This window comes from Nyctereutes procyonoides, unplaced genomic scaffold (assembly GCF_905146905.1).
Source record: "Nyctereutes procyonoides isolate TBG_1078 unplaced genomic scaffold, NYPRO_anot_genome, whole genome shotgun sequence".
NCBI classification, from domain to species: Eukaryota; Metazoa; Chordata; class Mammalia; order Carnivora; family Canidae; genus Nyctereutes; species Nyctereutes procyonoides.
This window is the reverse complement of record NW_026575140.1, coordinates 86,751,901-86,769,269: the sequence shown is the minus strand read 5'-3', so window position 1 is coordinate 86,769,269 and position 17,369 is coordinate 86,751,901. Positions and strand designations below refer to the sequence as shown.

General features: G+C 48.9%; 1 protein-coding gene across 4 annotated transcripts in view; it reads right to left on the bottom strand.

Moving 5' to 3' along the window:
• NTM (neurotrimin) overlaps positions 1–17,369 on the bottom strand; it is a 931,059-nt gene that overhangs the window by 165,286 nt on the left and 748,404 nt on the right. For all 4 annotated transcript variants that reach the window (XM_055304696.1, XM_055304697.1, XM_055304698.1 and 1 more), the window contains exon 3: positions 3,773–4,005. In XM_055304696.1, coding sequence (XP_055160671.1) covers positions 3,773–4,005 — 233 coding nt within the window. The remainder of the gene's footprint in view (positions 1–3,772; positions 4,006–17,369) is intronic.

Below are 17,369 nucleotides of genomic sequence, written 5' to 3'. Positions count from 1 at the left end.
ACAATTGGAAGGACTGGAGATGATGTATTCAGCTGAAGCTCTGGAAAACACCAACCAAAGAAAGGCCCTTAGCCCTTCACCCCATGCCTGAGCTAAGGGATAGATTCATGCTTAGGAGCACCAGGAAATTCAGCTGCCATATAATAAAACCAGTCTGATTTCTGTACAAGTCATTTCTGAATTCTATTGAAATGTATAATCAGATAGTATGCAGGTAAGAGGACCCCCTCCTTAGGTGTTTCCAGGAGCAACTGGACTGGTGGGTGCCCTACAAGGATTCAGCCAATAGTAGCTATACTTCCAGAAAACGAATTCGTGGGCATGACTTGAGGAAATATCGTAGAAGTCCGTCCCCACATGCATGGGAACTAACTCTTCAAGGGCAGCTTTTTATTCAATCTCTGTGTGCTAAGCGGTTGGCCAAAGTACCAGTAACCAGAGTTGTTTCTCAGTGATTATTTCCCCTAGGAAGGAATGAAGGCACTAATGAGAGCGTGCACAGAGGGCCGAAGGTCTGCTTCTCAGGCAGCTGCGAAGATGGCATCACAGCTGCCGGTGAGAACTGAACATACTGAATCACAACCATGGAGAAGATCTAGAACAAAGACCTAGTGGGGCCCAAAGGGTAATTTGATAACAAGAGGAAATGCATGATGTCTCCCGTAAACAGCTCACACGATGCCACGAACAACATGTGACTACCTCCCTTCTGCGGGGGTTTATTTGTATGTGAAGCTGACTGCTTATGTGTAAATACACATACTGTTGGTTCGGTTCTTTCTTCTGCTGCTATTATGTGTGTGTTTGTGTGTGTTTAATGATTGTAAGACCATTCTGAAAACTTAATATGTCTGACTTTCATTCCAGCTGCGTTCTGTTTAGGGTTGAATAGCAACTTCAACAAAATCCAGACAGTCAGTTCCTGCTAGGGGAATTAGGGTTTATGTTCAGTACAATAAATGATCCCAAGATAAATATATTTCTTTTATTTTTTTTCAATCCTGGATGGTGATGTATCCTCTTTCCAATACAGAAGTGGGGGAGTCTGGCTCTATTTAGTTTGTCTGATTGCTTTTATGAGGGGGGGACAGGTTGGCTCTGAAAAACTATGGTCCACTATTCATTAAAGTGTCAATAATGCTCAGCCCAGGCATATCGACAGCGGATTAGCTTGGGCTGAGTCTGTGTACAAGACCGGTGCCTTTTTTAACCTAGCTTGTTTCCAGATCAATACACCCATCAGCATTCGAAAATTAGCCCAAGATGAGATTCCAATACTTGAGGTGGTGTGTCATGCTAAGAGGCCACCTAGCCAAGTCACAGATGTAAACATCTAGCTGGGGATTAGACATTTTCCATTAGCTTGGACATGAGCGAAGATTGATGTAGACCCCCTAGCCTCGCCCCTCCCACGTCTCTACCCCCACATGCATTCCACTTTCCCTCTCCGAGCCTATGTAAGACCTCCGGACTACAATTCCAGCCATTTGCTTCAATAAGCGTTTATTAAATGTGTGCCTTGGGTCAGGCGCTCCCCCAGGTACTTAGGGCAGGGACGTGTGGGTGTGTCGGTGTGTGTATTGGGAGGGGACGTCTTAAGAAAAACAAAACAAAACAAAACAAAACAAAGATATGGTGCTTATTTTCAGGGAGGTTTGAGCATTTTCCACTATTCCTTCAATAGTCCAGTTCCAGAAAGGAGCTGCTTCCTGAGGTGAGTACCTGTATTAGTGTGCATTTGCTAACTTCTCTTTGTCACTGTGGGGACATCCTGCTCTCGACAGTGTGTGCAGGGCGGGCCTGAAGGCAGCATGGGGGATGGCTTCAGAAGCATCCCCTGGTAGAGATCAAATACAGATGGTGCCACTGGCACGGTCGCCGGACCTCCTCATCAAATATGATCCTTAAACTACTTTTCGACCAACTATCCACCATAAAAAAAAGGAAAAAATGTTTTTTTTTTTATTGACTGATATTTTAATTTTTTTTTTAAGTAGGCCCCACCCAGAGCGTGGAGCCTAACACAGGGCTTGAACTCACAGCCCTGAGCTCAGGACCTGAGCTGAGATCGAGAGCTGGACGTTTAACTGACTGAGCCACCCGGGTGCCCCCCAAAATGTATTTTATATCAAAAATGTACACACTCTAAGACAGAAGTCTTATGTGATGATACTTAGTCTGCTGTTTGTGATGCACTGATACCTTCTATGCAATTCCATTTCCTTTAAAAAATGCTGTTTGCATCCAGCAGTTTGAAAACCATGAACCAATTAATAGATAAAAGCCATAATAATTTCTTTTTAGAGAAGTGAGAAAAAGAAAGAAGCACCACACGGTATGGCCAAGCTCTGCCCCAGCACGAGGGGCACAGACTTCCCTGCGGTCCCGCCCAGAGCCAAGCAACCGTTGCCTTGCTGTAGCCGTGTCTCCTCCCTACTTGCCTCCGCTCGCCCTTCACCATCACGCCCACAGCCCAGGACAATCACCCTCCTCCTTTCTCGAGCAGCCTCCTCCTTTCTCGCAGGTCACGTTCCCATAATTCCTTCCGTTCCTTTGCATTCTTCCTTCTCCAGCCACTCTCCTGCCCTTGTTTCTCCAGCCACTCATCTGCCAGGCCCTCCTTTCCTCGGGCACCCTGACAAGGAGCAGTGGCTGAAGGAGCCTCCCCAGGAGGAGCTTCTCGCCCTGGATGCCTTTCAGCTGGCTGCAAAGGAGACCTCGGTAGAGGAGCCGGGCTCCACTACTCAGAGCTTAAGCTTCTGGGATGATATGATGGGGTGCTGGGTCCACTGTAGAAGAGTTTCAAAATCTAAAAAGTACTATCAGTATTTTGAAAATCTTGATGGCTAACACAGAGCACGAGGTGCGAGGCCTACTTCTAAGGGTCACGTAAAATTTAGCAAGCTCGTCACAACAGCGACTCTTTTTTACAGAAGGAAATCCCAAAGCATGGTCAGCAACTTGATTGGGGTGTCCCAGCCAGAAAGCAGCAAGCGTCTGGCTCCTGGCTCTTCCTCCCTCATCAAGGCTGTCCCCCACGGGAAAGTGTGTGAACGCCCCGGGCTGGTTCTGCTTCCTGGGGGAACAGGCGAGGACCACGGCCAGGGCCTGAGAAGCACGGGCAGGGCACAAGCAGGGGAGATCCAAACGCAAAGCCAGTACACAGGCCTCAAAGGCCGGGCGGGGGTAAGGGGTGCAGTAAGAGGGGGCAGGGACTTGGGGTGCCACCAAACACAGAGAATCAGGTGCAGGTTATTAAAAGGGAGAAGTGGCGTCAGAAAGTCAGGGCTGGGAGAAGAGAGACTCCAGCAAGCTGGAGACAGTGGGGGTGGCTGTGAAGGGTGTGTCCCAAGTGGGCGTTTAGAGCATCTGTGATGGGCTCTGCTTTCTTTGAAGACTGTGGGAGGGTATGGCGTGTATGTAGTGCCAGAAGAACTAAAACACTGGTCTTAAAATAAAGCAAGCTTAGAACTATATGGAACCACAAAAAAAAAATCTTAAGAGGAGAAAAAAGCCAAGGAAAGCAATAATTAGAAGATAATTTTCTGAGAAAATATATTGGAACGAAAGCAAAAAAAAAAAGATCCTAGTCCTATTCAACAGGAAAACGTATTTCAAAATTCAGCCTCTAAGGATAAATGACAATTAGTTGTCCTGTTGTCCTGGCTGGATGGAACACACAAAACGCACCTCTGCTGAGGATCACAGAAACAGTGCTGGACACGGGCTCTCCCAGCCGTGCACCCAGACCGAACAGCCAAGCCCCGCTTACCTTGCACAATGAGGTGGACCCTCGAGGTCTTCGGGTGGTTGTCCGTCTGCACAGAGCAGGTGTACGGGCCCTCGTCGTACACATCCACATTCTGGATCTCGATGCTGTACTGGGTTTGGGTGTTGCTCAGGAGGACCACGCGTGGGTCCAGGCACCACTTGTCATTCCCAGCATAGAGGATGGTGCTGCGGTTTAGCCAGGCCACCCGGGTAACCCGGTTATCAATTGTGCACCTGGAGGGAAAACCAGACGTGTAAGTCCAGGGACCAGAGAAGAAGGGGGAGCCATCAGAGTCAGGTCTTCTTAGCAATGCTAGGATGGCTTGTCACCATGCCTTATCTTCACCATCCCCTGCGCCCCAGTATAGACACACACATTTCCTGTTTGGTTTGTCATGAGTCTCACTTTCTGGAAGTGGGCAGCAGAGATCTTGTGGGATTATAGGCTCAGAACACTGGCCATCTGAGACTTCTGGGTCCTGACCAGGTCAGTGCTTCTGAATGCACCTGAGCAAAGGACTACTTCCAAAGTCGTAACTATTCATGGTCATAACTGGAGGCGTCTTCCATACCCAGAACAGCTAGATCCTCGGAGCACCATCGGCTCTCCCTTTGCTCAAGGATTCCCATGCTGTAGGCATTTGGGGAGTACTAAGTCATCCAGCACTGGTGACAGCCCTACGAGCAAGGTTCTGTTGGTAAAAGTGATGGAAGAACAAAGAAACTAAATATTTCTCCCAAGCCACACAGATAATATGTGCTAGATCAGAGACCCAGATTTTAACTACTAAACGTTATCTCAGAATAGCGAATTCTAACAGAAGGCTTCTGAAGTCAAAACTAAATATGGACCACCACCATTGCTATTTATCTTCATTACACCCAGGGGCAGAAATGTTCAATTACTGCGAGACTAAAGGCATTTTCCAAAATCTCAAAACTGTTTGCACATGTAAAAATAGATTTTGTCTTTTTTATTTTTGCATCTGGAGTCCCCAAATTGTGGAAGCTCCCTTCTCTTTCCTTACACTTTCAAATCTCCCAGCTTCTCTCGCCAAGTCCTAATCACATCTCCCTGTCTGTATTCATTTCCCTCTCTCAATACACCAAGAATGTTCTATGGCCTTAGGCTAAATTCACAAACACAGTGTCCTGATCCTAACTATAATGCTGGAAATAGCAATGTAGCTCAGTATGTATAATGATGCCTCAAATTTATACATTCTTTTGCAGTGTACAAAATGCTTTTACATCCACACTGTCTCTTTTGATTTTTGCAGCAAATCTGTGAAGTAGATTATCTTACCCATTCTCTACTTTAAAGATCAGAACTCCACCATTTGGCATAGTCTGGCGACTTGGCCAGATTAGGGAGCTAGGAAGTGACAGACATCTCAGCCAGGGCATCCGTCTCATTCCTAGTCCCGTGTGCTCCTCGGAAAGGGCAAAGGGGGATTCTTCAGTAGGTAGGGGCAATTGCCCCCATTGAGTTCTCAAAATGGTCTATGATGATAAAAAAAAAAAAAAAAAAACCTAAGAACTGCTGCTTCCCCAGGCGGTCGCTCTCAAGAGGAGATATCCTGTATCGTGCATTTTTTTTCCGCTTGTACTTGTGTAAATGTCACAGGATCATTGCAGGGCCACTCAGGCACAGGTGGGGAGCCTTGCTGAGAATGCCTGTAGGGAAAGCTGCTCAACCAGAAACACCTTTGCTCTGGTGTCCAGCAAGTTCTGTGCTGTTCACTGTGTTTCCCGGACAACGCAGGACGGAAATAATGGAGGATGTTACTAGGGAAAGGTCAAGGGAATGGGCCAATTGCATCAGAATCACATGTGGGGTTTGTCACAAGTTTTTAGTCTCTGCTCCTGCCCTACTGATTCAGTCTGTGAGTATCCAGAAACAAGGGTTTCTAACAATGTCCCAGTTGGGTCATATACCTACCAAAATTTGAAAAACACTGGTGCAGAGCTGTGTCTGGGCTCAGCTCCATACTTTGGGGAGCTCAGTATAAAATGAAAATCTGGAGCTCTCTGTTCAAGAATTATTAAGAGTTTCAGGATATTGAGAGTAGAGCATTGAACCATGGGCAGGGCTCTGTTTGAATAAATACATACCCTGCGTGGATCTCACTCAGACTTTGTTGTGCTTACCAACACTTCTTGGGAATCTTATGAAAATGCAGATTCTGATTTGGTAGGTCTGGGGTGTGTTCTGAGAGTCTGCACTTTTAGTAGGCTCTCAAGTGATGCCTACGCTGCTGGCTCTCGACCATTCCTTGACCTGCATGAATCTAGAAATGTGATGTATGAACATTAGGGTTGGGGAAGCACTAGCCTAGCACCTCCTATGTGCAAGTGTGGTCAGAAAACCGACAGATCACCATCCCATTGGAGCCTGGTGGAAATGCAGAGACTCTGGCCCTGCCTCAGCTTCAATGATTTAGAATGTGCATTTTAATAAAATCTCTAGGTAACTAGAATCCACATGAAGTTTGGGCTTGTCTATAATGTACTTTAAGTCTTCCTCTGGCTTTGATGGCAATGCCTAGAATACTCCGAGAGTTGAATGAGAGGTAGTAAAGTACAGCCAACAGAGAGGAAGAACCTGATGCTATCTATCCCTTCACCTAGGTTCCTCACAGGCATTCCTGACGTTCATCCTCTTGGGCTGTCTCACCTGAAATATGGACTTTGAAGCACAGTGGTGTGAAACCCTGGAAAAACAGACTCCACAGCATATTTTACTAGTAATACACTTGGGATGTTATCTGTCTTAAGTGCCTTAAGAGTGGGCCCTGTTCTAAATTTTGCTTGGGTTGGGGGTGGGGTGCCTAGGTGGCTCAGTCGTTTGAGTATCCAATTCTTGATTTTGGCTCAGGTCATGATCTCAGAGTCATGACATGGAGCCCTGCTGAGTGCAGAGCCTGCTTAAGAGTCCCTCTCTCTCCCTCTCTCTCTCCCTCCCCACTGTCTCTCTCTCAAAAAAAAAAAAAGAAAGAAAGAAAGAAAGAAAGAAAGAAAGAAAAGAAAAGAAAAGAAAAGAAAAGAAAAAAAGAAATTCTTAAAAACATAGATTTTGCTTGGATCTAAGGGAGATGTGAAATTCATAAAATTCATATAATGGCTAATGTTTATTGAATACATATTTATTGTATGATTGGTACTATGCAAGCCTATTATATAGACTATCTTCTCAAAAACTTGGTGGGTTCGCTTATTAATGCCAGTTTACAGATGGGGTTAAGTCAAGTTAAAAAATATGCAAATTGAAAAAAAATTACCGAATTCATTAGAATCACTGTGATGTTAAGCTGCAGAGTCAGGATTCACACCCAGTTTTATTTTGTTTTGTTTCACAATCAGTATTTTTGAATGTCCTTATAAGCCCACCCCAGGACCCTTCAATATTTAAATTCAATGCTCATCATAATCACCCGAAAGCCCTAATAAAATATGGATTCCTGGGCCCCTCCCTGGTCTAGAGACCACATTTTGAAATCCATTAATTTAGACATCTGGTTTCTGGTGAAATGAGAGCTACAGAGTGAGTGGACACTAGGAAATGATTCTGGTTTGAAATAGTTTCCCATACTTTCCAGGAGAGGACTTCCTTGTAACCGATATGTTCTGGGAAGCCAGAGCGGAGGCCTGGCTATTTTCTCCTCCAGCAGCTAAAATGTGACCAGACACCAGGTGAATGGCCGGCTGTGGTGCAGGAAATTCTGATCAACAACCTCTACACGGCTTGAATAATTGTTTTTGATGCCCACAGTGGGGGCATCTCAGCCTCTCGATGAATCCGAGAGGACGGTCCTGGGCTTCCTGTGTGTGTCTAATTATTGGAAACTGACTGAAACGAAGTAGTCTCACTGCTCTGCGCCGTGCTTCCAGGGCCAAAGATGTTCATTTGCAGATACGCTAACGCTCCGAACGCAGCCAATTTCCAGCACGGTTATGCGGCCCTTGTGATATACTACACTGAAAAGCTGGCATAGCTTCAGCTGTGGTTTTGGGCACATCCAAGGTCATGTTTAGATGTCCAAACTGTCACTGCTGGGTATCAGTCTTGCAGAGTCTCCATGGCATTACCACCGGCTTCTGCAGAGATGGATCACAAAGGTAACTTGGCAGCCAACTACTGTCACCTCCTCATACCTGTCCCCATCTATCTGTCTCATTTATCGAGTCTCCACAACAATGTCGAGGAGACTATTCTCCCAGGTTAAAAAAAAAAAAAAGTAAAAGCAAGCATAATTGCTCCCTCAGCCAGAACACCTTGGCTTGTGGGGAGTCTGTAGAAGGTTAGAATGGGAAATGCTATCAACAGGTGCCCCCCCCTTTTTTTTTTTTCAGAGTTGGCCCTTAACCTAGTCCTACAAAATGACTCCTCAAACACACCATGGTATTTCATGTCATTCAGGAAGGTAATTAACTGCACAGTTACCTGGGAGTAGGGAAGGCTTCAAACTCAACGCTCCCTAATCCAGACAAGTGCAGGTGCTGATGGCCACTTGTCGTTGGGAAATAGTCACAGGTCAGGGTGACACAGGCCAGGAAGGGGGGACGGAGAGATAGAGGAGTTGAAAGTGCCCTGCCCAAATCTTGAATGCCTCTCACTAATATATATATATATATATATATATATATATATATATATATATTATATATATATATATATATATTTACTTATTTCAGAGAAAGAGAGAGAGGGAGAGAGAGAGGCAAATATGGAGCAAGTAGGAGGAAGGGCAAAAGAACAGAGAGAGACAGACTTTCAAGCTGACTCCCCACTGAGTGCAGAGCCCAATGTGGGGCTTGATCTACTGGCCCTGAGATCATGACCTGAGCTGAAATCCTGAGTGGGACGCCCAACCGACTGAGCCACCCAGGTGCCCCACCTCTCACCTTTTCCCTGAATCCTTGAGCTACACTAAGCTCCCAACCCAAGCATCTTCTCCACCCATCCTGCCAGACATACAAAGAGAAACCACCTTTACAGACCTACGCCTTCTGGCCTGAGCCCTGGAACTCCCACTTCTCTGACTCCAAACATCTCTCAACTCTGAAAGTCTCCTGTCCTCCAGCCTCGATGCTGCCCTCACTTCCATCCTCCAACCCTCTGGCCTGTGGCCCGGCCTTCAGGGCTTGTGTCAATGGTCTTCCCCTCCCACCAGGCCTGTGGCACTCCTCCTGTGTGTAAACCCCATGGGCAGCACATGGCCTGACCTATGCAATATCCTGGTAAAACCCAGACAGACAGATAGACAGACAGAGCCTAGTAGAAATGCTTCCTTAGCATTTCACTGATGAGCCACAGTGCCCTTCTCAGTCTGCAGGTCTGCACCCTGCTCCTTTTCTTGGAGAAATTTCTTCTTAAAGAGAGCAAGCCTGTTCTATCTGAACTAAGATCAGCCAGGGTGTGCAGCTTGCATTGGATCAGCAACGCATTTTCTTTAATGATGAGAAGGTTCATGTGTAGTCGACAGAAGACCAGCCAGACACGCCCACGCTGGACCTTGCACCTGAGCATAGCGTATGGCAGAGAAAGCTGTCACACCTGTCATTTTCTGCAGCTGTACCAATTGTGCAAAAGCTCTAAAAATGCAGCCCTATCTGTCCTTAATCTCTTGCTGACGAATAGTGGCTTTATTACACTTGATGCATTTATACGTAGAGAAACAGAAAAAAAAATGATTAAGTATGCCCAGGACGAGGGGCTGCAGAGATAAAACCATAAAAGTATGGACTTGAGGCCTCAAGCTACTTTGGGATATGGGAGGAAATGAGAAAGGGAGGGAGGCAGGGAGTGTGTGTCTAGAAACTGGACGAAAAATAGAGCCAAAGAATCTGCTTGGAATCTTCTAAGGACAGACAAAGAGAGTGTTGAAATAAAGAGAAGGATTATTGAAGAAAGAGAGAAAAATCCAGGCTTGGCCTTTCTTAAACACACCTGCCTGAAGATCTGAGGACTATAATGGATCCAGACAGTGGGTAATCCAACCATTCCTTCTATCAAATGGCCCTTTAACTGCTTTTGAAAAGCAACACGTCTCAAGCAACGCTTGAGACTACAGTAAAATAAGAGCTTCCGCCCTTCACAGCACCTGGTCACAATCTCCTCTTACTGCACAGAAATGCTCCAGCTGCCCCTAAGTTTGGTTCCTCTGAGCATTTGGCTTGTGCCCCACCTCTCCCTGCAGGCTTCATGGAGCATCATTACCATGTGAATGGCTGAGAAATGCTGCCACCCAGTCCCATGGAGTTGGCATGGGCGTCCTCCAGACCTGTTCCTGGGGGGAAACCAACAAACACACAAAGCAAGATGCTTCATCACCAACCTGCTGAAAATTCAGACATCAGTGGTGCCTCAGCTCTTTATTGTAGAAGACAGCGTCCCTAATGGGGTTGCCAAACTTATGCATCAACACTCAGGTTGATATTCATAAAATTGTTCTGGATCATAGAGAGACAAAAATACTGAACTTAACACTCAATTCACACTGGCCTTGAATCCCTCAACTACTACGAGTTTGGCTTAACATTGAAAAGAAAAACAGATGCATGCTATGAAATCTTTCTTAGTTATGAAAATGACAAAGCTGCCCATGCCTGGGTAGAAGCAGAAGTCTTAAAATAGAGGGGAAAGGCCGGGGTGGGGGGTAAAGCCCAGCTATGCACACGCTGCCCTGGGAGTTCACACTGCTGGCGGGTAGCTGGGGTCTAAGGTGGGGGGAGAGCCAAGAGATCAGGCTCTGAACTCAGATGGCTGGAATCAAAGTCCCAGGTCTGTGCTTATTGCCTCAACGGGCCCTCTGAACCTCTCTGAGTTTCATTTTACTCATCTGCAATGGAAATAACATTTTCTCCTGCATAGGGCTAATGAGAGATTAAATGGAACCATGCATGTAAATGCCTTGCTTTGCATGTTAGAAACTCAACAAACAATGCGGTTCTACAATCTATTATCCATGCTGCTTTCTCATCTCCTGTGTGTGTATGTTGCATCACTGGCTAGGTGGTAAGTTCTCGAGAACAAGGGCGATGGCTTAGTTTTCTCATGTGCCCCTACACAACCTCCAGCTGAGTACAAAGTAAGCATTCAGTAAATATCTGTTGATGCTTTTTTGTTTAAACATCTCTCCCCTTTCACAGATTCTTGAGAAGTAAAAGATCATACAGCCCGTGTCCAGAAAAGCCCCAGGTTGTGAGGGTAAATAAATCCTCTGCCTGCATTTACAATACAAAATGCACACACACACCTCCCTCGATGCGTGCTCACCCTTTGAGGGCATCAAAACCCTGGAGTCTATCTCCCTCTACGTCTCTAATGTCTTGAAGATATAAATCCAGAAGGTTTGGCTTTGTGGACCTCCAGGAAGTGCTCTCCAAAAGCACACCTATCCATCTGTCCTTCCTGTCCAAGGCAAATAAAATAGCATCATCTCAGAACAAACTGCTGAGCTAGGTGGGCCATGACTTGTCTGAAATGAATGGCGCAACATTTTGATTTGTGCCGGCTACAAAAACCCAAAGCTAACTCAAATTCTAAAGGGCGCTTGGGACTGCCCAGTAGGTGATAATCACGTTTCTAAGCCAGAGCTCCCACAAGCCACTTCCTTACTCAGTGGGAGCTATGGATCACCTTGATCATGTCATCCAGCCAGACAAAAGCAACAGAGACTTTTTCCCTAGGTGACCAAAGCCAAGCAGCCAGGAGGTGTTATTATTTTTTTTTTCCTTATCCCTTTTCCTGACAAACACATAATTGTCCAAACATAGAGGAGGGTCTCTGGAACCCCTTGGTAAAAACCAACATTTCCTAGGCAAGAGAACCAAGAAGTGCTGAGGGAAAGTTTGGTGGCAATTTGCCTTGGACTTCATCCACCATCTGATCTTGTGCTTCAGTAGAGGATCTCCTGCAAAGCCACATCTCACCTCCCATCCCCCACTGCTTTAGGCAAGACGCGCATCGGGTATATAGGACTACTTCTAACTGTTACCCGAGGACTCTGTTCACTTGCAAGATTCAGTAACTCACTGTATTTGAAATGCCCTTCCTTGCTGTGGTTTACACAAATTCCTATCCCCCATCAAGGCCAATTTTAAATATTATTATATTGTTTTGTATCCATCCTACCTTTCCTTTGGAACAAAATTGTTTAATCCCCCATGAATGATCTCCAGACATATTTTCATCCTGGTCTGTATCTCTGTTTAGAGTCCCTCTTCCTGTGATAGGTGGAGTCTGGGAAGGCAAGAATTATGTATTTGTTTCTTTATTCCAAGGGCTCCTGGTTACGTTCAGGATCTTGTGAGGATCAGGGTGGATGTTAAGATTAGAAGGCGCTTGCTAAATACAAGAGGGTAGGCACAGCCTTTCAGGCAGAGGGAAGAGCATGAGAAAAGCACAGTGGAGCTTTAAAAATTCCTGGCATGTTTGCAGATGGCTAGAAATTTGGACTCTATGGGGGCTGTGGCTTTGAAGGAAGAGAAAAGTTAGGGAAGATGAGGCCAGGCAGTGAGTGCACTGCTATGTCTGTGTCCCCTGGATCCACCACAGACTGACCAATGTGGGTCACATCTACAGGATCCCCTGTCCTCCGGCTTCCTGTTGGGTTTGTCTGATGGGATGGAGGAGGTCATAGGTGGGCCAGGACTTGTCTGAAATGATTGGTGCAACATTTTGATTTGTGCCGGTTACAAAAACCCAAAGCTAACTCAAATTCTAAAGGGGGCTTGGGACTGCCCAGTAGTCTCCACACAGCCCTCCCTCTCTGGTGGGAGCTGTGACCTCCTCCTTTTTATCCCCTCCGCCCTGCGGGGGTTAATGATGCCCTCCTATGCTAGCCCTGTGGTCCTGATTATCCCATTTGGCTCTACCTTTGCAAATATCCACTTTATTAACTCTCCTCAGATTACTCAATTCGAGCATGCCATCTTTTTTCCCTGCAGGAACCCTGACTCTTGTAGGTGGATTGTACAGTACGCTGTGTGAAAGATTTCTGAATTTATTCCGAAGACAAGAAGAACCAGAGAACCAAAGTGAAGAACTTTCCAGTGGCAACCTCAAAACAAACAAACAAACAAACAAAAAAACCCCAATAGCTATAAAAGGCACCCAAATTGATCTTGCTTCTTTGTCTTCCAGTGGGTGGCCCTTCCTGGCGTGGAAAGAAATGTGATTCCAGCAAATGAATCTATCTGCAATTTTTTTGCTTCTGTTTTGCGTCTCCTATCCTGGTCCTCACCAGCTGCTCCTTGTAAAGCCTTCACCCAGGATGGAGCTTCGACCTGAAGAAGCTGGACCCAGACCAGCAGGGTGCTGGTAGGGAGCACATCACTCACTACCATCCGGTCCAATAATACTGGGAAAGTCAGGGCTCACTCAGGTAAAGTAGGATGGACAATCCATATTATTATTATTTTTTTTAAGATTTTATTTATTTATTCATGAGAGACACAGAGATAGAGGCAGAGACACAGGCAGAGGGAGAAGCAGGCTCCATGCAGGGAGCCCAATGTGGGACTCGATCCCAGGTCTCCAGGATCACGCCCTGGGCCAAAGGCAGACGCTAAACCACTGAGCCACCCAGGGATCCCCGACAGTCCATATTATACACGCAGTGAGGCATGCTGGAAAAGGCGTGTGGAAATGTCCGCCTCCTTGAAAGCCCAGGCCAGGAGCGGCTAAGAAAGATGGACCAGCCTGGCAGGCCCCGCGCCTCACATCAGCTCCGGTGAGGCCAGCGTGGGGGGTCACTCTGACTCCAAGTCTGGCACAGGCTCGTACACTTGCACCTTGTTGGGACAACTGTAAATCCCCACCCCCTCTCTGAGGCCTGGTTCCGGCCTCCAGCGCCCCTCCCAGGTGAAGACCACCTTGAGCATCCCCAAGCCAAGGAGGCTAAAGCCACACCCTGGACCACTGACTGCTAGCACTCTCCTTCCTGCCTGCGAGGGCGAAGGCTGCCCAGGCAGTTCTGACAGTCGGCCCACAGGTTGCCCTTCTACGTGGTGCTCCTCCCGGAGACTGGGTGCACGCATGATCCCATGTCAGGGAAACACGGGTCGGGGGGGGGGGGGAGGGATGCAGTTGGAGGCCAGAGCTCTTTTTCCTCCTGTGGGAAAGAAGAGCCAGCCCCCTGCCGGACTCCCACAGCACAGCAGCAGAACGGCCCGGCCCACTGAAGCCTGGATTCCAAAACGACCAAGAGAGCCTCTGGGCCTAGGGGCCTCCCGGGTCTTCTCACTCGGGGACCCTGGCCAGGAGCTCTCTCCTCTCCGCGGTGCCGCCAGGTCACAGACAGCGGCCTGGGGCCTGTGTGAGAGCCGGGGCGGCGGGGAGCAGGCTGGCTGCCCCCGGGCCCCCAGGTGCCATCTCCACCCCCTCCCCACAAGGCTGAGCCAGCGTCGGGGAGAAGAACGGAACTACGTGGAGTCGGCCCTGCTCCAGCCTCATGTATTCCCCGTTGGCCTGAGAAGACGAAGCGTCCCCAGGGGCCAGAAAGCAGCGTTTGCTACAAGGAGACGTAACAGTAATTAAGTGGAGAGGAGCTAATTGGGCCTCTCCAGATAGCTCATCTGTGTGATGTGCTACCTTGGGAGGCAGGACGCACCTCCCAGAAAGACGAGAGCTCGCAGCGGAAGGAGCAGCCTTGGCCCGGGCCTGCTGTCCCTCGCAGTCCTCAGTCACCAAGCAGAGGACCGCAGCGGGGTGCGGTTGCCGTCGGATTTCTTCATCTGTCCCGGGACGGTCGCTTGTTGGAGGAACTGCCCCTCAGCCGAAGCCAACCCCTCACACTGGTTCCTGTTAACGGGCCCGTGGGCCACAGGACCAGCGGGGACGGGGGCCAAGGGCATGCCTGGCCGCCTGCGTCTTCTTGCTCACCAAGGATGGTGGGAGGCCTGGAAAGGCCCAGAGAAAGGTCTCCCAGGTGTGTTCACCCTGGGGATGGACATGTCTCGGTGCTGCCCTCTTTTCTGGGCTCCGGTGAGACTGGGTCCCCCGAGCGGGGCTGCGCCAGCCTGCCACAGGATCCGAAGCACGGGGGGCCGGGGGGCGCCAGGAATGGCGAAGAGGGGGTGCACACCGGGCCTGAGGCCCTTGGGTCCTCCCTCATGGCCACAGTGGGCAGGACGTGGCAGGTGCAGGTGTGCAGCCCCCTCCCTCGGTCCCCTTAACCATCTCTGGGCCTCTTGAGCTCCTGCTCGGAGCAGCCCATCTGCGCCCCCTCTGCAGGTGGGCCTTGAGGCCTCAGGGCCGCTCTGCTGTCACCCAGGGGGCTGGAAGGAGGGGAGCCTGCACCCCCGGGGGCTGTGGGGCTGGGACAGCTGGGCCCTGTACCTGCTAGCCTGGCCGCAGATCCAGGGGAAGCCGCACTCATCCGTACTGGCCTGGAACTGGGCCTCCCCTGGGCTTCCTGCCCTCCCCGCCCGCCTCCCCATCTCCCTGGGTTCTCCGGGGAGCGCTGCCTCAGGAAGCCCCTTCATCACCAGCTCCTGTCCCTAGGGCCTGCTGCGGGGGCTCCAGAGCGGACACAGCCCTCTGTGTCAGGCTCACAAAGTTTCTGTGATTGAGAGAAACCCTCGAGGAAAGGACAGTGCTCTGGAGGCCACGAGAAGGTGCCAGAGGGACGCAGCCTGCTCTGGAGTCAGGCCCTGGGTGGGCGGCAAGGGTTGTCCTAGCTCAAGAGAGAGGTGGCAGGGCCGGGTAGAGCCTGAGGCTCAGGAGAGCCAACAGGGAGCCGGGCCTTGGAGGGACATGCGGTCCGGGCAGGCGGACGGACTGAAGGTGAGAGAGTGCAGTGAGGACTTGGGGTGTGTGGTCGGGGGCAGCGTGTGTGGGGCTGTGTCATGGGGCAGGGAGCCCTGAGTTCCCACGGATGCACAATACATCTGCACGGGGACGCCGAAGGGCTCGGCGGTGCATCTGCCTGTGGCCCAGGGCGTGACCCCGGGGTCCCGGGATCTAGTCCCCCCATTGGGCTCCCTGCATGGAGCCTGCTTCTCCCTCCGCCTGTGTCTCTGCCTCTCTCTGTGTGTGTCTTTCATGGATAAACAAATAAAATATTTTTTTTTAAAAAAAGGAAAATAAAACCAACAAATATATCTGCATAAATGGAGAAACAGCGAGAAGGTTTCTTCATAAGAGAAGATGGATCCTAAAGAGAGGATGGTGCACATGGGGTCAGATGTGTAGGGTCTGGTCTGACAGGTCGGGGATGCAGAGGGGCAGCAGGAAGGCTGCAGTCAGCTTGGGGACGGCCTGGAGTGCTCCCGTGTGCAGCACGGAGCTGCTGTCTAAGCGGCTAGCGGGGGGTGGAGTGGAGGGGCCTTGATGAAAATCAGGTCAGGGGGCAGCGCAGGAGAGGACGCGGAGGTAGGGAGCCAGCACTGCCGAGACGGTGTGAGTGCTGGGGTACACCTACTAGGTGTTGTGCACGGTGTTAGGCTCTTAATTGTGACACAGAGACAAGCAAGACAGACTGGGATGGACACTGCTCCTGCAGAGGCAAAGAAAAGCAAACCATCCTGAAGCGTGGGTCTCCGGGAGACGATTCCATGGGCTATTGTACAGAAGAAAGGTGGGGAGTCCAAGAACCGACCCCCGTCTAAGGGCTCAGGGCACGTCTTGCACAAGTGGTGCTTTTGCTGAGAACTTTACAAACCGATATAAATTTGGTGCTTGGAGGGACCTGAGAGATGGGTCAGCAGCCCATAAGGTAAGGGTGTGAAGTGCCATCTCTACAGTGACTTCACTCATGAGCCCAGGGCTACGCAGCCACTCAAGATGCAGATTCACAATCTGCATCTCCCGATTCCTTAAACCAACATAAAATTTAAAAAAAAATCAGTGATTCCCAGGGTTAGTGGATTCCAAGAGCGACTCCGTAATGAACATGCTGAAAGCTTGACAATGCACTGGGTGTTACTCAGATTTTAACAAGATCTCTACCATCCGCAAGCAAGCTGCCATGAATTAGTATATTTTATCTGATAGAACCTCGGCTTGCACGTTCCTATTTAAGAGAAGCAGCCACCATGCCCAGAGCTTCTGGCCTAATTTCCGTGGTGTTGAACTAGCCGGGCCCTTGTTTTTTTTTTTTTTTAATATAAATTTATTTTTTATTGGTGTTCAATTTGCCAACATACAGAATAACACCCAGTGCTCATCCCATCAAGTGCCCCCCTCAGTGCCCGTCACCCATTCACCCCTAATCCCCCGCCCACCTCCCCTTCCCCCACCCCTGGTTTGTTTCCTAGAGTTAGGAGTCTCTCATGGTCTGTCTCCCTTTCTGATATTCCCCACTCATTTTTCCTCCTTTCCCCCTTATTCCCTTTCACTATTTTTTATATTCCCCAAATGAATGAGACCATATAATGTTTGTCCTTCTCCGATTGACTTAGTTCACTCAGCATAATACCCTCCAGTTCCATCCACGTTGAAGCAAATGGTGGGTATTTGTCATTTCTAATGGCTGAGGAATATTCCATCGCATACACAGACCACATCTTCTTTATCCATTCATCTTTCAATGGACACCAAGGCTCCTTCCACAGTTTGGCTACTGTGGACATTGCTGCTATACACATCGGGG